Source organism: Rhododendron vialii, chromosome 12a, assembly GCF_030253575.1.
Source record: "Rhododendron vialii isolate Sample 1 chromosome 12a, ASM3025357v1".
Classification (NCBI taxonomy): domain Eukaryota; kingdom Viridiplantae; phylum Streptophyta; class Magnoliopsida; order Ericales; family Ericaceae; genus Rhododendron; species Rhododendron vialii.
Genome location: NC_080568.1, coordinates 4,353,579 through 4,372,500, shown reverse-complemented (window position 1 = coordinate 4,372,500; position 18,922 = coordinate 4,353,579). Strand labels below are relative to the sequence as shown.

The window sequence follows — 18,922 nt, the reverse complement described above, 5'->3', positions numbered from 1 at the left end:
AGTTAAAGCAAGTACCCTGAAACTTTTCTCTAGGTTTCTTGGTAACACCACCTCTCAGTCCCAGATTGACACTTTTGTCCTTCTGCTTGCCAGCTTGCTTGTCAGACCGCTTGTCAGAACGCTTGTCAGAACGCCTGTCATTCTGATTTTTCCTCCCACCGGAAGATTGACCATGCTCCATCATGTTTGCCTTGGCCATGTAGGAGGCCTTTGCACTCCTATCCATACCTCGATTCTCCTCTTCAATACGGAGCTTGATGAAAAGAGCCTCCAAGGTCATCTCCTTATTCTTGAACATGAGATAGCTCTTGAACTCTTTCCATGCTGGAGGTAGCTTATGGATGACCGCAGCCACCTGGAATGCTTCACTCAGAATCATCCCTTCAGTCCTGATCTCGTTGAGCAGGAGCTGCAGCTCTTGGACTTGGACTGCCACAGACTTGGAGTCCACCATCATATAATCAAGGAACCGGCCCACAACAAACTTTTTGGACCCAGCACCCTCGATCTTGTATTTCCTGTCTAAGGATTCCCATAACTCCTTGGCCGATGGAGCCTCGCCATACACAGAATACAACGAATCATCTAGAGCATTCAAGATGTAATTCTTGCACATGTAGTCATGCTCTTTCCACCTAGCCACATCAATCCGCTTCTGAGTGTCAGGATCGTCCTCAGCAATAACGGGTGCTTCCTCGACAAGCCACTTTGCCAAGTTCAAGGTGGTGAGATAGAACAACATCTTCTGTTGCCACCTTTTGAAATCGACCCCAACAAATTTGCCCGGTCTCTCCACGTGAGACATTGGAACAGAGGGAATCCCAGGAATAGGAGCATGAATTGGAATAGCCACACCGCCATTTCCATTGCCACTAACATTACCAGTCTCTTTCTCTTTGCCAGTGCCAGTGCCAGTAGTTTTCCCTTGCTCAGTAGTCATGCTTTTCCTGAAATTAGGAACAACCACATATAAGAGAACAAATCTCAATATCAAAATGACAAGCTATATAGCATAGATTAACAATCTATCAAATAAGCTAAGTCTAACATCCCCCACAATACCATGTAACCTAGGGGTCCCAGGGGGCGCGCCCCCTGGCGGGGGTCTCAGGGGGCCGTGCCCCCCTAACGGGGGTCTTGGGGGCAGCGCCCCTGGGCGGGAGTCTGAGGGCAGCGCCCTCAGCGGGGATCGACCTGGGCTGAGTGATTCACGCCTACCACTGGCTAATCACTTCAGGCAAGGCACACATAGGCCGCGCACCAAGGCTGAGTGATTCACGCCTACCACTGGCTAATCACTTCAGGCAAGGCACACACAAGGCCGCAAGCCACCTCTGGCTAATCACATGCCTAGCACCCAAATCGCCTCTGTCAAGCAGATCATAACAGTGGGATCAAGGCCAGGCGATGTCAAGGCAGAAGCCAAGTAAATCACCCCAGAGGCCAACCAAAACTGATCCGAGGCCAAGTCGCGCACGACTGCCTTAGCCCGTAGCCTTTCTGTTAATTCCATCTCCGAGCAGTGGCCATGTCGCGCATGACAGGCCATGGCCGTAGCCAAGTGGATCTGTTATCGTATCACATTACGATCCATTAATCAATCTGTGATAATCTCGTATGAATCATCGGCAGATTTGATCGAACTCCTTATACCATGAATCTGTCCAGTCATGAATCTGTTCTTGCAACTCAAATGTTAGTCCAAAACAGAAACAGTTTTCTGGAATTCATTGCCGATCAATTGATCAAAATTTTTCTTAAGCTTGTTCGGAAAAATTCGGCAAAAGGCAAAAAATCCAGAGAACAGTTTCATTGATAACAGTCACAATTACAAGATTAAATCAAGTTACAAAAACAATAACAGTGGACAGAAAATAAAGACGAGATACAAACTGATTGAATGAAAATCAAACCGAGTCCTGTGTGGTACCACAGTCTCCTTAAGAAAGATTCGCCGCCTACCGTCGGTGTTGTAGGTTCTTGTTCGGCGTCTTCCTCCCAGGGTTGGCTCGGCTAAACCCCAAGCCGTCGGAACACCGCCGTCGACCGCCTTGGCGAACTAACTACCGCCTGTCACTCTCTCTCAAAGAACAATATTCTGGAATTATTGGAAGGGCTGAAATTTTCTGATTACTCCTCCAAACGAGAGCCTCCTTTATATAGAGTGGAGGAGGAAGAAGGGGTGAATACAGCCATCAATTGCTGAAATGAATTCAGCCATTATGCTGCCATCAAATGCTTGGAGGTTACAAGAATAAAACAGCCATCATGGCCATCATGGGGAGGAGTAATGCTGCGGGAGTTACGGCCACACACATCAATACGTCTATTGATTGTGGTGGTGCGTCCAGATACAACGAACCCGGGACTAGTTGTCTCAGAAGACCCTCCAAAATCCCGGTTTCATTCAACCGAAATTCCGTAAATTTCCAACACATATCTCCATTTGCAATATTGTCGAGGCCAGCTGCGAACTTCGAGAAATAGGAACCTTCCTACACATATGGAGAGAGAAGCAGTGAAAAAATGAGACTTAAAAAGCAAAACTGTAAAATGAAAACTGCACTAATATTATGCCTCCCAGTTCCAGGGGAAAAAATAACTGTGGGATATTCTTTCCAGCTTGAAATATCAACGTTTCATAAATAAAGGAGCTATTCTCATTTTGCGTAACATCACGTTCAAAAGAGTGTGTACTGAGAATCTATATCACATTACAATGAGAAATGTCCTACATGGCACATTAAATGGTTTGGATTGAATCACTATTCTAATCTACTACACAATCCAATGATCAGGATACAACTATGAGGACATTTATGAGCAAGGGAAATTTAAGTGGTAAAGAGATTTGGCCAAGGAGGAGATAAGTTTGTAGGTTTTGAGCCATAGTGTTGCTATAACTTAAAACCCATTATTATGAATACGAGGAGAGATTCTTCTACACTCCACTCTCTGTTACAAACTTTCATCTCGAAAAAATTTGTCGCAAAAAACAGTGCTCAAAAACTAATTGGGAGAGGAAAATTTGAACATAATGACATAGCTCTTAATTGCTGAGCTGCCGGTCAAGATATTTGAATTTTAAAAAATCTGAAAATTTAATAACGTAATATTTGATTATATGGTGTTCATGTTGTAACAAAAACCAATTGTAATTTTAAATGGGTTCTCAGGGATTGGTTAAATTTTTTCCTAGAGAGTCTTTTGTTTAAAAACAATAATACTATGAAAAAAAATTATGCAAATATGATTACCACCACCCAACTTGATACAGTCACACAGGAAGAACATCTACAAAATAAAATAAAAAACTTTAAAACACAAAAAACACAAAAAACGCGTTGAAATAAAAAATATTTTAGCATATACAAAATATGATCATCGTAACTATTAGATTTGTATTACTTGGGGTCAAATTTTGCCATAGTGCCTTCAGGCACGGGTAATTGCTAGTTCAACAAGAAATTACTATAACAAAATACATATGGGAAAAAAGACTTCAAGAGGCAGAAAAGCCGGAGATGCATTCCCCACCTTGGTGGTGGTGGTTGAAATGCAGAATTTTGCATACAGCGTTTTGGCAAAACAAAGTCAACATTTTGCAGCATCGGTAACATTAATTTGAATATTACCTTTGTGGACAGCAGGATAACTTTGCAGTGGTTCTGATTGCATTTCGACATAATGATTCTTCATGTCTTTCAAAAGCAACTGAAGACTGTTAAGGTGACTGGAAAGCTCCAGAGACCTACTATCCAAGCTGCCAGTGGTTCCAGCTAACTCTTCCATACATGCATTTAACTTGGTATTAAGTGCCACTATCTCTTCTCCAGCCTTTTCCTTTTCCCCAACCACTATCAAAGCTTCTTCATTTCATTTTCCAAATTAGTTCTACCAACTTGCACATTATTATTCTCCTCAGTAAGCAAAGCAACGTTTGTCTCCACTTGAGATAGTGCATCTTCAAGTGATTTTATAGTTCCATAGGCCTCTGTGAGTTTTCCAGTTTGGATCAAAACTTCCTCCTCCACTTTTTTTTAGCTCCGTTTCTGCGGAAGCTCTACTATGGTGAGCTTCTTCTTTCTCATTCATGAGTTCAGATATCTTATCCTCGGCTTCTGATGAAGCATCTTCAAGCGACTTTCTTGTTGAACACATTTTAAACCAACGGTTCCTCTATAATCGATCAATCATTGGGTTGACAATAAAAAATACAAATGTCTGTTACTTTATAATATAAATTCACACGTCACATTCTTATTTCTTTACCAAACTTTTGTGTTTTTTACATGTTAGATGTACTTTCTATTTTTCCTAAATGCCTACTTTGCCCTTAGCTGTTCACCTATATTTTTTGCTATTTGAAAGTTCACGGCTACTTTTTTTTTTTTTTAATATTCACGGCTACTTTTTGCCCCTTTTTTTAATAACTCAGCTAGCCTAATTTTACTGCCCCAGAAAAATTGATAACACCTATGAGGGTTCGAACTTGAGACCTTTGGAAGAAACAAACCCTAAGTCTCAAACTTTACCCATAAAAAAATCTCTTGTTTTCAACATCAGCAGCAAGGCACATACAAATATAAAAAGCAAAATATAATCAAATTTAACTTACAATTGGGTATCAAAAATAACCATCAATATGCATAAATAGTTTACCTTAATTCCTTTACAAAATCACTTCTCAACTACCCATATTATTACTATTTGTGCAAAACTTTGCAACTTAATTGAGTTGTGATCTTTCAAAACAAAATAAAGTTAATCCCCAACTTGCCATGTTCCTGCCATCATTTTGTGCAAAAGTCTTTCAAATTGAACTCAGATCCTTCAAAAACAAAATATAGGGGTGTTTCAAGTAGTAAAAAATTTGTAGTAGATTTTTATTTGTGATTGAAAAGTTGGTAGGTTTTTCCGGTAGTGAATAAATTATTGATCGGTTTACGAGTAGAGTTACTGTAGCAAAAAAAAATTGACAATTTTTTGTTAGTGAAAACAATATGATAAAATGCTACAACTTTTTTGTTAGTGAAAATGAGATGATAAAATGCTGAAACTTTTTTGTTAGTGAAAATGAAATGGTAAAATGCGTTAAATTTATAGCGTTTTTTATTAGTGGAAACACCCCCTAATTAAGACGGCAAACGAGCTGAGCCGAGCTTTACCATGCTCAAGTTTGTTTATTAAGTTTTTAATGAATCCGAGCTCGAGCTCAGTGAAAACTTAACGAGTCGAGCTCGAGCCGAGCGGGCCTTGGCTTGACTTGAGCTCGAGTTTGTTCACGAGCCTCAACGGACCAGCGAAAAATATATATATATCCTCATATAGGCTTAATACAACTAAAAATATTTTAATTGTGAAGGTATACTTTCATTTTCCTATGGAGTGGGGGTGTACTAGTGTGTGTGCGCTCTCGCCTCCCTTGGTTGACTGGAAAGTGAAAACGGAAAGAACAAATTATGAAATAACAATAAAAACCCTAAACTTAAGTATATATACCCCGATTCGCAAGCCGACTCGAGCCGAGCTTATCCTAGCTCGAGCTCAGCTCGTTTACAAAATGAGCTGAAAAATCGGCTTGAGCTTATTCGTTTAACTTTCGAGCTAAGTTTGAACGAGCCACTAACAAGCCGAGCTGCGAGCGGCTCGGTTCGTTTGCAGCTCTAGTGCCCTACCCGGCTACCCCTAATATATATCCCAGCAACTTCCGAGGAAAATGACTCAAGGGAGGGTTGTTTCCGTCATTTAAAAAGGAGACCATTTAACTGCCATTTACCTGCCAAAATGCTCTCAGAAACGTACAAAACTAAAAAGGTAAAGACCCACTTGGGCTTACGGTAGATTTCTCCTTAAACCAATCTCTACACACATCACCACCACACATTCTAATCAACCAACCATGTTTTTTTGGCTTTTTGTATTCCGCGGTTTGCACATTTTATTTTTAAATTATGGTTAGAATGTATTATGAATTTAAAGAGCGTTTGAGAAATGTCTGCAGAATACATTTTGCAACCCAAGTAGCGAGTGAAAGTATAATCACCAAAATTGATCATGAGTTAATTTTTTTTATCACGTTTTGTTATTTAATTATTATTATATTACTATGTGTGGAAAAAAGCCATTTTACACGGTTTCTTTTTAGATATTGATTCTTCCACTTCATAAAAATATTTGCGTCTCATGTTTGAAAAATTTTGCCATTATTTCGTTATGAAGATTAAAAAAAAAAAACATAGAGGAAATTTTATCGCTACATAATATTATATAAATACAGCTTAAAGAACATTAGGCAAATTAATTAACCCTGACTTCATAATCATACCATTCAACTCAGGGGAAAAAAAGGAGACAGAGAAAAGGAAAACATTTATTAATCTTCTCTAATACCATTTTTCAATGACATTGTCATTGCTTATTCTTCTTCTGCAGCTTCTCTTGGCCTCTCTTTCGCATCCCCGAAAAATACCAAAATAGAGACCAATCCACTACTGCATCCGGGAGCGCTCGTATTAGGCACCATTGCAATGAGTGTGTCCAATATGGCACGCAAATTTGATCGTAACCAATTGCCCGTAAGCTTGCTTTGCTGTACGTCTCTGGCGATGGAATGAAGAAGGAAGATCTCCTGATGGGTATCATTTTCGTTGCCACGAGCAAAGGGATCTGCGGATGGGCACACAAGATGAAAATGAACTATTTAGTGACACTGGTAGAAGATAGAAAGGTTGTTGGTTTTTTGGCTGGTGCATATTTGTTGAGAAGTTCTAGATGGAAGTAGAGCAAACCTGGCATTGTATGTCAATTCCATGTTGCTTGTACTCCAAACTGATGCTTCTAGACATCATTGCAATGAATCTGCAATATAGTCATAAAACTGTTATTTCGCGCCCGAGGCCTGACAAAGTCCAAACTTCGTTAGGCCTCGGGCCTAATATTACAATAAGGTGACGATTGGGCCTTTGATAGAAAGGAACTTTTGTGGGCATATCAAGACGGATGTCGGTAAGATCCTTGTCTGTTGTCTCTCACGCACTCCAATCATAAGATACAGTAACAAATCTCGATCTCATAACACATATGAATCTCGAGGTATAATTCCCTTTCACTTTTCAAAAAATCATGTATTGGGAAATGTGCATTCTCATTAATTGTTCAAAAAGTGTGGGTATTTTTGGAAAGGAAATTAATATTCGCACTCCACGTTTTACCGATGGTGCTTCAGTTTGTTCATGAAGTTACTAGTAACTTCACGTTAAAATTAGAGCGTCATCAGTGAAAAGTAGAGCGCGAAAATCAATTTCCTTTTGGAAACTAAAAACATTTTGAGTGTAATCATTGTACTTCCTTAATAAGTTGAAATCCCAAAATTGGATAAACAAATTGAGATGAAGGGAATAGTAATTTCAAATAAGAAAAAGATAAAAAATAAAGTGTTTATGGCTAAAATTGAAGTGCCAATATCAATTTCTTTTTTATTTGAATTTTTTATTACTTTATGTTAAGATTAGGTAACGGGGATCTCTCACCCTTAATAAAATACTCAAAACTTCACGTATGTTTTTCAAGCCACCTACCCAACAGTATTCCACCACACAACTGGCACTAGCAACCTTGTACTATCTACTTTCAACACAGTTGCCCATTTGATACGAGGAAGAGAGAGAAAAAGGACAAAAGAACTTAAGGCCTCGTTTTGTAAAAGTTTTTATTTTTTAAGTATTTATTTTTAACTTTACGAAATATGTTATTTTCTCATAATATATCATTTTTAATTAAAACAAGTACTTTAGATGAGATGTCTGCTAATGGGAAAACCGAGGGAAGGGGAGTGAGGGAAAAGAGAAACGGATGTAATTTCCCTCGGTCCACTCTGTTACACAATTTTGGATAAAACTCTATCTCAAAAACTATCTATGAGGGTGCTCTCACCTACTTCATATTGCTTTGGTACTCCGGTATGGTGAAATTTCGTTTCACATCCTATTTCACGTGCAACATACTCACTCAGCTAAAGACACATACCTTACCCACCTATCCCAGGCACCTAGTTTTGATATCAATCTATCATATTACACAGTTTTAAGTAGAGCTCAACCCCCCAAAGCTAATTTTTGAGATGAGGGTGTCCTCGCTCTTACATATTCCATACTAGCGTTCGGCCCTTTTAACGCACGGGACAACAGAAAAAAAAGAGAGTTCACGCCAATCTTTTTTCCCACTCCTGTGCACAGGATGGAACACAATGCTAGAAATAAAATAAAAGTGAAAATGAAAAAGATGTCATAAATGAAAATTACTTATGATTATAGTATAGATTGATTACTTTAGTAACTAGCCAACGTCACATACTCAACTTTCCAAACTCAGTTGTCCAAAATCCAAGCATATGTTAGTTGGAATGTAACACCGCATTTGCTAACAACTAAGCTTTTCAAGCTTCAAGGACATAATGCCATAAACAAGAATATTTAAGGGCGGGTAAAGGAGACAGATATATTTGTACATTACTTAATCACAAATTCCTGTTCTACATAGAAACCAAAAGAAAAACAGGCATCAAATACTCTCCATAAGCATGGAGGCCTGGGTCCTCTGAACCCCTAAAATCCGATTGCAGAGAACCAAAGTATGGAAATGATATGAACATAAACTATCGTACAAGTCACAAAAATGAAAAGGAAAAATGGATAAAATGCAGTTTGTCTATGATACAATTGCTTGTGGAAAAAAGAAATGGAGTTGGTGCAATGTAGGGGGAATGGATCACAAGCTCTGCTATAGGGTGGCTAGTAGCCATTTATGCAAGAGCAACCAATAGGCCATAAGTCCAAGCCTTGCTCTCAGTAATGTCAGTAATGTCATTTTCAAAATGACGATCTTACTTTCCTGTGCCTGCCTAACCATTTCAAGGTTATCCACCTTTTGCTTCTAAGATATAATTTGGTCACCTTTAAGCATTAGTCCATCTCTTGTTGCAAGCAATTTTGTCAAAAGGGCTGCAATAAATTCATCCATGAAAGCAAAACAACCTTCAACATTATCTGCAAGAATCTTGTTTCTAAGATGAAATCCTTCAACTGTTTTGCTGAAATAGGATTCCAAACTATCACCATCTTCTGCATTGGCGTGACCCTTGTTCATATCTCCATTTGCAATAATGTCGAGGCCAGCTGCAAACTTCGAGAAATCGGAATCTTCCTACACATATGGAGAGAGAAGCAATGAAAAAATGAGACTTAAAAAGCAAAACTGTAAAATGAAAATTGTACTGATATTATACCTCCTAGTTCCAAGGGAAAAAAAAACTGAGGGATATTCTTTCCAGCTTGCAATATCAACGCTTCATAAATAAAGGAGCTATTCTCATTTTGCGTAACATCACGTTCAAAAGAGTGTGTACTGAGAATCTGTATCACATTACAATGAGAAATGTCCTACATGGCACATTGAATGGTTTGGATTGAATCACTATTCTAATCTACTACACAATCCAATGATCAGGATACAACTCTGAGGACATTTATGAGCAAGGGAAATTTAAGTGGTAAAGAGATTTGGCTAAGGAGGAGATTTTTTTTTTTTTTTTGAAGAGGTCAATTTCATTTAAGACAAAGTCAACGCATTACATCAGAATCGAGAAGGAATTGCAAAGTGGGCGGAATACAACCCGAAGAGAAAATACAATTCCTACTAAGACAATTTGCGGCTAGCCAATGCGCAACTTTGTTGTTCTCTCTACAACACCAAACAAAAGACCAATTCCTAGAGGTTGCCCACTCTTTGATGTCATCTATTAAAGTTCTAATCTCCCATGGTTTAGAAAACTTAGAGTCCTTGAAACAGTTAATAAGTTCCAGGCAGTCCGACTCAAAAATTGCTTCAGAAATGTCCAGCTCCATTGCTACGCTGCAAGCTATTCTCAGAGCCCAAGCCTCAATGCTAATAGCCGAAGATGCGATCGTTTTTCCCGTACGCCAAAATTGAGCTATTCCACCACTATCTCTCGCGATAACGCCAAAGGCAGCCAAGCTGCGGGAGGATTTAAAAGCTCCATCAATATTGAATTTCACGACAGAGGAGGGGGGAGGGGTCCATCTATTCTCCCTAACCTGCCGTGAGTTACTAATCTTAGGACCCTTAAACAACGTAAGCAAGTAATCACGGACGCCCACCGAAGCAGCTTCAATTGTTTCCTTCGGAATCAGAGGTTTACCCGAAAAGATGAAGGCATTCCTAGACTTCCAAATGGCCCAGCATTGATGAAAAATGACTGCCATATCTTCCATAGTAGTTTCTTTGGCCATATTTCCGCAGAGAAGCTCTTCCATCCACTTAGACGTTGAAGTGATCACCATATCCACAGTCCAAAAGGATTTCCCATTACCAAACCATACAGCTCTAGTCCAAGGACATCGAAAAAGGGTGTGTTCAATGGTTTCAGGCTCAACATCACAAATGGGACAGATGGGCGAGGGGGTACATTTACGCTTGAACAAGTTAGCTTTACAGGCAATCCAATTATGGACAACTTTCCACATGAAGTGACAGATTTTGGGCAAGGATGGAACAGCCCAAAGCTTAGTCCACATAGATCTAGGAGGAGAGTGAGAAGTGGACGCCTGAGTAGGCTTAGAAAGGGTGTTCTGCTTGACGGCTTGATAATAGCCAGCTTTAACCGTATACTTCCCAGACTTGTTATGAGCCCAAATGAGTTTGTCCTTCTTTTTGACGATGCTGAGAGGAATTTTGGAGATGGCTTCGACTTCCTCTTCTGAGACACATGTAGTAAGCTTTCCCAAATCCCAAGTCTGGTTCTCTTCGTTTATAAAATCAGCAACTTTGGTCCAAATACAATTGGGAGGAGGATTGGTAACCACTCTGCTCTCTGCATAGTTATGGACCCATTTATCATTCCAGAACTGCACAGACTCTCCATTACCAACGCTCCAAAGAATGCCTTCCTCCAACAAACTCCTACCTTCCAGCATACTACACCATACCCAAGACGGAGATGCTCCTTTCTTTGCATTCCAACACGAAGACTCAGGGAAATATTTTCCTTTCAAGACTTGAGCCCACAGAGCATTGGGGTTCTCACTGATTCTCCAGAATTGTCTAGCAAGGAGAGCATTATTAAATGAAGCAAAGTCTTTGAAGCCTAAACCACCCTCTCCTTTTGAAGTAGTTAGTTTACTCCAGGCACCCCAATGGATTCCACTTTTTGATTCAGAATTCTTCCACCAAAATCTGCTAACCATTGCATTCAGATTAGAGCAGAAGGAAGTGGGAGCTTTGAAACACATAAAAGGGTATACCGGCATATTCTGAATTACTGATTTGATGAGGACTTCTTTGCTAGCATGGTTTAAATGATTATCTCCCCACCCTTGAAATTTCCCCATAACTTTGACATTGATGAAGCCCATAGCTCCTTTCTTTGATCTTCCCCAATCAGTTGGGAGGCCCAGATATTTCGCTTTGGGATCCATTTCCTCCATACCAAGGATCTCCTTAATTTCCTCCTTTACTGCTGGACTGGTATTTGCAGAGAAACATAGGCTGGATTTTTGCACATTGATCGACAAACCAGAGGCCTCACTAAAGCATGAGGCCAAATGCTTGAAATTTGAGCAGGAGGTGACTTCAGCTTCCAAGAAAATCATCGAATCATCTGCAAACAAGAGGTGGGACACCACTGGGCATTTCCTTTTCATTCTGATACCTCTTAGTGATTTGTTTTTGATGGCTTTTTGAATTAGAACTGAGAACACATCAGCAACAAATAAGAATAAGTATGGGGATAAAGGATCCCCCTGTCTGAGCCCACGGTTAGGAACCACATTACAAACTTGACCCCCATTAGCACAAATAGAATACTTAACCGTACACACACATTGATAAACCCAGTTGATCCACACCTTGTCAAAACCCAACTTTTCCAACACTTTAAAAAGGAAATAAGTTTGTAGGTTTTGAGCCATAGTGTTGCTATAACTTAAAACCCATTATTATGAATACAAGGAGAGATTCTTCTACACTCCACTCTCTGTTACAAACTTTCATCTCGAAAAAATTTGTTGCAAAAAACAGTGCTCAAAAAATAATTGGGAGAGGAAAATTTCAACATAATGACATAGCTCTTAATTGCTGAGCTGCCGGTCAAGATATTTGAATTTTAAAAAATCTGAAAATTTAATAACATAATATTTGATTATATGGTGTTCATGTTGTAACAAAAACCAATTGTAATTTTCAATGGGTTCTCAGGGATTGGTTAAATTTTTTCCTAGAGAGTCTTTTGTTTAAAAACAATAATACTATGAAAAAAAATTATGCAAATATGATTACCACCACCCAACTTGATACAGTCACACAGGAAGAACATCTACAAAATAAAATAAAAAACTTTAAAACACAAAAAACGCGTTGAAATACAAAATATTTTAGCATATACAAAATATGATCATCGTAACTATTAGATTTGTACTACTTGGGGTGACACTTTGCCATAGTGCCTTCAGGCACCGGTAATTGCTAGTTCAACAATAAAATACTATAACAAAAAACAAATGGGAAAAAAGACTTCAAGAGGCAGAAAAGCCGGAGATGCATTCCCCACCTTGGTGGTGGTGGTTTAAATGCAGAATTTTGTATACAGCGTTTTGACAAAACAAACTCAACATTTTGCAGCATCGGTAACATTAATTTGAATATTACCTTTGTGACAGCAGGATAACTTTGCAGTGGTTCTGATTGCATTTCGACATAATGATTCTTCATGTCTTCCAAAAGAACATCCATATCTCTGAGGCGCTCCAATTTGAGCTCAAAGCTTCGTTTAAGTAAGGACAACAGATTATCATCTTTCAAAAGCAACTGAAGACTGTTAAGGTGACTGGAAAGCTCCAGAGACCTACTATCCAAGCTGGAAGTGGTTCCAGCTAACTCTTCCATACATGCATTTAACTTGGTATTAAGTGCCACTATCTCTTCTCCAGCCTTTTCCTTTTCACCAACCAGTTTGGAAACGTTATTCTCTGCCTTCAAAAAAGCATCTTCCAGCAACTTTATTGTTGAGTATGAATCTGTAAGCTTGATAGATTGGGAATCAGGCTTCTTCTTTCAGCTTCTTCATTTCATTTTCCAAATTAGTTCTACCAACTTGCACATTATTATTCTCCTCAGAAAGCAAAGCAACGTTTGTCTCCTGACTCCACCAGTGATAGTGCATCTTCAAGTGATTTTATAGTTCCATAGGCCTCTGTGAGTTTTCCAGTCTGGATCAAAACTTCCTCCTTCACTTTTTTTAGCTCCGTTTCTGCTGAAGCTCTACTATGGTGAGCTTCTTCTTTCTCATTCATGATTTCAGATATCTTATCCTCGGCTTCTGATAAAGCATCTTCAAGCGACTTTCTTGTTGAACACATTTTAAACCAACGGTTCCTCTATAATCAATCCATTGGGTTGACAATAGAAAATACCAATAATATCTATTACTTTATAATATAAATCCACATGTCACATTCTTATTCTTTTACCAAACTTTTGTGTTTTTTACTGTACTTGTTAGATGTGCTTTCTATTTTTCCTAAATACCTACTTTGCCCTTAGTTGTTCACCTCTATTTTTTGCTGTTTGAAAGTTCACGGCTACTTCTGTTTTTTTAATATTCACACCTACTTTTTGCCCCTTTTTTTAATAACTCAGCTAGCCTAATCTTACTGCCCCAGAAAAATTAATAACACTTATGAGGGTTCGAACTTGAGACCTTTGGAAGGAACGAACCCTAAGTCTCAGACTTTATCCATACAAAAATCTCATGTTTCCAACATCAGCAGCAAGGCACATACAAATATAAAAAGCAAAATATAATCAAATTTAACTTACAATTGGGTATCAAAAATAACCATCAATATGCATAAATAGTTTACCTTAATTCCTTTATAAAATCACTTCTCAACTACCCATATTATTACTATTTGTGCAAAACTTTGCAACTTAATTGAGTTGTGATCTTTCAAAACAAAATAAAGTTAATCCCCAACTTGCCATGTTCCTGCCATCATTTTGTGCAAAAGTCTTTCAAATTGAACTCAGATCCTTCAAAAACAAAATATAGGGGTGTTTCAAGTTGTAAAAAAATTTGTAGTAGATTTTTATTTGTGGTTGAGAAGTTGGTAGGTTTTTCCAGTAGTGAATAAATTGTCGGTTTACGAGTAGAGTCACTATAACAAAAAAAAATTTGACAATTTTTTTGTTAGTGAAAACGAGATGATAAAATGCTACAATTTTTTTGTTAGTGAAAATGAGATGGTAAAATGCTGAAAGTTTTTTCTTAGTGAAAACGAAATGATAAAATACGTTAAATTTATAGCGTTTTTTATTAGTGGAAATACCCCCTAATTAGGGCTGCAAACGAGTCGAGCTCGAGCCGAACGGGCCTTGGCTTGACTCGAGCTTGAGCTTGTTCATGAGCCTTAACAGACAAATGAAATATATATATATATATATATATATATATATATATATATATATATCTCCTTGCATAGGCCTAATACAATCAAAAATATTTTGATTGTGAAGGTATATATCTTTCATTTTCCTATGGAGTGGGGGTGTACTAGTGTGTGTGCGCTCTCGCCTCCCTTGGTTGACTGGAAAGTAAAAACGGAAAGAATAAATTATGAAATAACAATAAAAACCCTAAACTTAATTATATATATCCCGGTTCGCAAGCCGACTCGAGCCGAGCTTATCCTAGCTCGAGCTCAGCTCGTTTACAAAATGAGCTGAAAAATCGGCTTGAACTCGTTCGTTTAACTTTCGAGCCAAATTTAAACGAGACATTAACGAGCCAAGCTGCGAGCGGCTCAGTTCGTTTGCAGCTCTAGTGCCCTGCCCCTAATATATATCCCAGCAACTTCCGAGGAAAATGACTCAAGGGAGGGTTGTTTCCGTCGTTTAAAAAGGAGACCATTTAACTGCCATTTACCTGCCAAAATGCTCTCAGAAACGTACAAAAAAAGGTGAGGACCCACTTGGGCTGACGGTAAATTTTTCCTTAAACCAATCTGTACACACATCACCACCACACATTCTAATCAACCAAGCATGTTTTTTTGGCTTTTTGTATTCCGCGGTTTGCACATTTTATTTTTGAATTATGGTTAAAATGTATTATGAATTTAAAGAGCATTTGAAAAATGTCTGCAGAATACATTTTGCAACCCAAGTAGCATGTGAAAGTATAATCACCAAAATTGATTATGAGTTAATTTTTTTTATCACGTTTTGTTTATTTAATTATTATATTACTATGTGTAGAAAAAAGCCATTTTACACGGTTTCTTTTTAGATATTGATTCTTCCACTTCATAAAAATATTTGCGTCTCATGTTTGAAAATTTTTGCCATTATTTCGTTATGAAGATTAAAAAAAAAAACATAGAGGCCGAAAATTTTATCGCTACATAATATTATATAAATACAGCTTACAGAACATTAGGCAAATTAATTAACCCTGACTTCATAATCATACCATTCAACTCAGGGGAAAAAAAGGAGACAGAGAAAAGGAAAACATTTATTAATCTTCTCTAATACCATTTTTCAATGGCATTGTCATTGCTTATTCTTCTTCTGCAGCTTCTCTTGGCCTCTCTTTCGCATCCCAGAAAAATACCAAAATAGAGACCAATCCACTACTGCATCCGGGAGCACTCGTATTAGGCACCATTGCAATGAGTGTGTCCAATATGGCACGCAAATTTGATCGTAACCAATTGCCCGTAAGCTTGCTTTGCTGTACGTCTCTGGCGATGGAATGACGAAGGAAGATCTCCTGATGGATGTCATTTTCGTTGCCACGAGCAAAGGGATCTGGGGAGAGGCACACAAGATGAAAATGAACTATTTAGTGACACTGGTAGAAGATATTAGTGAACTTGGTAGAAGCTAGATCGATGGAAGAAGGGCAAACCTGGCATTGTATGTCAATTCCATGTTGCTTGTACTCCAAACTGATGCTTCTTGACAGCATTGCAATGAATCTGCAATATAGTCATAAAACTTTTATTTCGTGCAGTAGCGCCCCAAGGCTCGAACTTCGTTAGCCCTCACGCCTAATATTACAGTAAGGCTTTTTTTTCGTTCTACCATTTGACGATTGGGGCCTTTGATAGCAAGAACTTTCATGGGCATATTAATACGGATAGCCTCGAGATTGTTGTTTATTGTCTCTCTCATGCACTCCAATCACAGGATACAGTAACGAATCTCAATCTCAATCTCATAACACATGAATCTCGAGGTATAATGAAGCGCCTGGGTGTGCATTAGAACAAAAAAATGATTTTGCGAAATAGGACCCGGTGTTGTGCGCAGACCAAAATCCCCGAAATAGGAATATGTAGGATGCAAAACTTTTGGATATTGTGGGGCTGCCTCAGGTGGAGGCCACAGGCCCTCAAGTCTAGTTCCAAATACATACATTGTATAGTACAATCGACTGAAGTTGTTCGACTTCCTTTCATAATTGACTGTCCAGTCTGATGTAATTCTTGTCGACCATTAGAACCGATTGAAAATAGATCTTGTTCTTTCCAAGAATTCCTTCACATTCGATCTTGTGATAACAGGTTTGCAGATTGCATTTCGGTGAGATTTACAGGTTAATAACGATATCGAAACCATCCAAAGTCAAGAAAACATACACGATTAACACGTACGGGTGAGTACCTCTAATTGATCGAGCCAAAGTAGAGCAACTTACGCTTTGGTGGCGGCGTAAATGGTGAAAAGAGGATAGGAAGAGACTGCAACAGAGGAACCAGAGCCAATATTCACGATTGCACCTTTTTTCCTCTTCAACATCCCCGGTAAAACTGCCTTGGTCACCCAAGTAGTCCCCACAACGTTCACCCCGACGATACTCTCCGCCATCTCCAAATCAACCTCATGTAAGAACCTCGGGAAACGGTACGATAATCCCGCGTTGTTAATCAAAATCCCCACATCCAATCCTGCGATCCCTTCCTCGACCTTCTTCGCTATCTCATCTCCGCGAAGTTTAGAAAAATCGATCACAATTGTCTTAACCGAAGCATTTCCACCGTTTTCTTCTTGGATTTGTTGACAAGTAGTCTTAAGTTTTAAAGTGTCTCGGTCTACCAGTACGAGGCCGAGACCCTTTGACGCCAACTCTAAGGCAAGGGCTTTGCCGATTCCATCGGCCGGGCCCGTGATTAGAGCCCATGAGCCATACTGTTTCAGATTCTTTGGTGGTCTCAGAAAAATCACCCATACCCATGTCAAAAATTTGGCCAGGTGATTGCATAGAGAAATGAAGCCTATAGTAGCTATTCCTATTAGGATGAGACTTTGCAACTCCATGGTTTTCTGCCGGACAGGAGCGGATTGAGGGGGGCGCGGGGAATGGTGTGAGTATATCATATAGAGGGAGGAGTATAATTATTGGGGTGTAATTGGGGTGGGGAATTGAGTAATGGAGGTGGGGTGAGGTGGGCTGGTTGGAGTGAGAGGGAGCAGGAGAAATTAAGGAGGGCAGAGGGATGGGCTGGCGTTGGAAGAAGTGAAGGAAGTATATCCGCTGACGAAAAAATGTATCCCGTGGTGTTTGGCGGTCCGGTTTTCGAGTTTGGAAAAATTCGCAAATTAAATTATAGCATAATAAAATATTTTCGAGAATAACCACGTCTCTGTTTACGGAAGAATAATCTCGTTGATCGAAAGAAATATTTACGCGAGAAATAATACACCCAAATCAAATTTAAAAGTATATATACTATTTAATCAAATTAATTATTCAAAAATCAGATAATAACAGAAATAACTTTTTTGAATAATATCACGAAATTTTTATTTATTAAAATTTTTGGAATATTACAGTCACATTGTTTGGTTCAACTTTTATCTCATTTCATTTTTCTTTTTACACGTTTCTCAATACATTCTTCTCTCTATCTCTGAATCAAACAAGATGACTATCTCTCACCCAGACCCACTGTCTCTTCTCTCTCTCTCCCTCCCTCCTTTTCATTTTCTTCTCCAAGATAAAATACACTAATGTAGTACTCCATTCGTTCCTTTTTAAGTGTCCTACTTCGTAATTCCATGATCATGTGAATGGTGTTTCTTTCTAAGTGTAGCGGATCATCAAAAGTGCAAGATAATTGGGTTCAGAGGTATTCTCATTCTCTTATTAATCTTTTTTTTTAAGAAGTGATTTTGACAATCCATATTTAGCTATTGATACTCTATTTTTTGTCTTTATCCTATGTGAAATTACTAAATTACTCTTTATTTTGTTAGTATTCATCTAGTAATTTCAAATAGGAAAAAAATAAAAAAATTGAGTGCGACTAAAATTGGAGTGTCAACATCAATTTCTCATTTATTTGAATTTTGTATTGTTTTATGTTAAGATTAGGTAATGGGGATCTCTCCCCCTTCGTAAAATACTCAGGCCCGTTCCGCTTTCTCCAAAAATTATTTTTTTTCAAAAAAAATGTAATTTCAAACTCAAATATAACAAAAATAAAAAATAAATTTTTAATTTTTTTTGAACTGTTTAAAAGATCTCAATGAGATTTATCAAACAAGATCCATATTGATAGGAAAATTATTTGCGTAAACATATGATTTTTGATCTTGAAATTTACCTTCTTTTTCAAAAAGTTACTTTTTGAAAAAGTGGAACGACCTAATTATGTATATTTTTTAGAGTGATTATTCAGTACTCCCGAAGTATATGAACAGCGTGCTCACTCCTCTCACATAACATATGAGTCTCACATGTGTTCCCTTTGTAAGTCCCATATGTTAAGTGAAATGGACCATATTGTTCATATACTTCGAGAGTATTGAATAATTTTGGTACTTTTCAAGCCATCTACCC

General features: G+C 38.4%; 2 protein-coding genes across 3 annotated transcripts; both read right to left on the bottom strand.

Annotated features, from left to right (window-relative positions):
- Positions 1-6,299: 6,299 nt before the first annotated feature.
- On the bottom strand, positions 6,300-17,432 carry LOC131311632 (very-long-chain 3-oxoacyl-CoA reductase 1-like). Of its 2 annotated transcripts, none has more exons than XM_058339157.1 (3): positions 16,778-17,432; positions 6,792-6,861; positions 6,300-6,669 (listed from the first exon to the last, which is right to left on the bottom strand). In XM_058339157.1, exons 1-3 carry the CDS (start codon positions 17,395-17,397, stop codon positions 6,412-6,414), a joined length of 948 nt encoding a protein of 315 aa, XP_058195140.1. In that variant the 5' UTR covers positions 17,398-17,432; the 3' UTR covers positions 6,300-6,411. The 2 variants fall into 2 exon arrangements, with proteins under 2 accessions (XP_058195140.1, XP_058195139.1); XM_058339156.1 differs by lacking the exons at positions 6,300-6,669; positions 6,792-6,861 and adding exons at positions 15,297-15,885; positions 15,986-16,055.
- LOC131311633 (trans-Golgi network-localized SYP41-interacting protein 1-like) lies at positions 8,878-13,429 on the bottom strand. Its single transcript, XM_058339158.1, has 2 exons — positions 12,724-13,429; positions 8,878-9,204 (listed from the first exon to the last, which is right to left on the bottom strand). Exons 1-2 carry the CDS (start codon positions 12,958-12,960, stop codon positions 8,935-8,937), a joined length of 507 nt encoding a protein of 168 aa, XP_058195141.1. The 5' UTR covers positions 12,961-13,429; the 3' UTR covers positions 8,878-8,934.
- Positions 17,433-18,922: the final 1,490 nt, after the last annotated feature.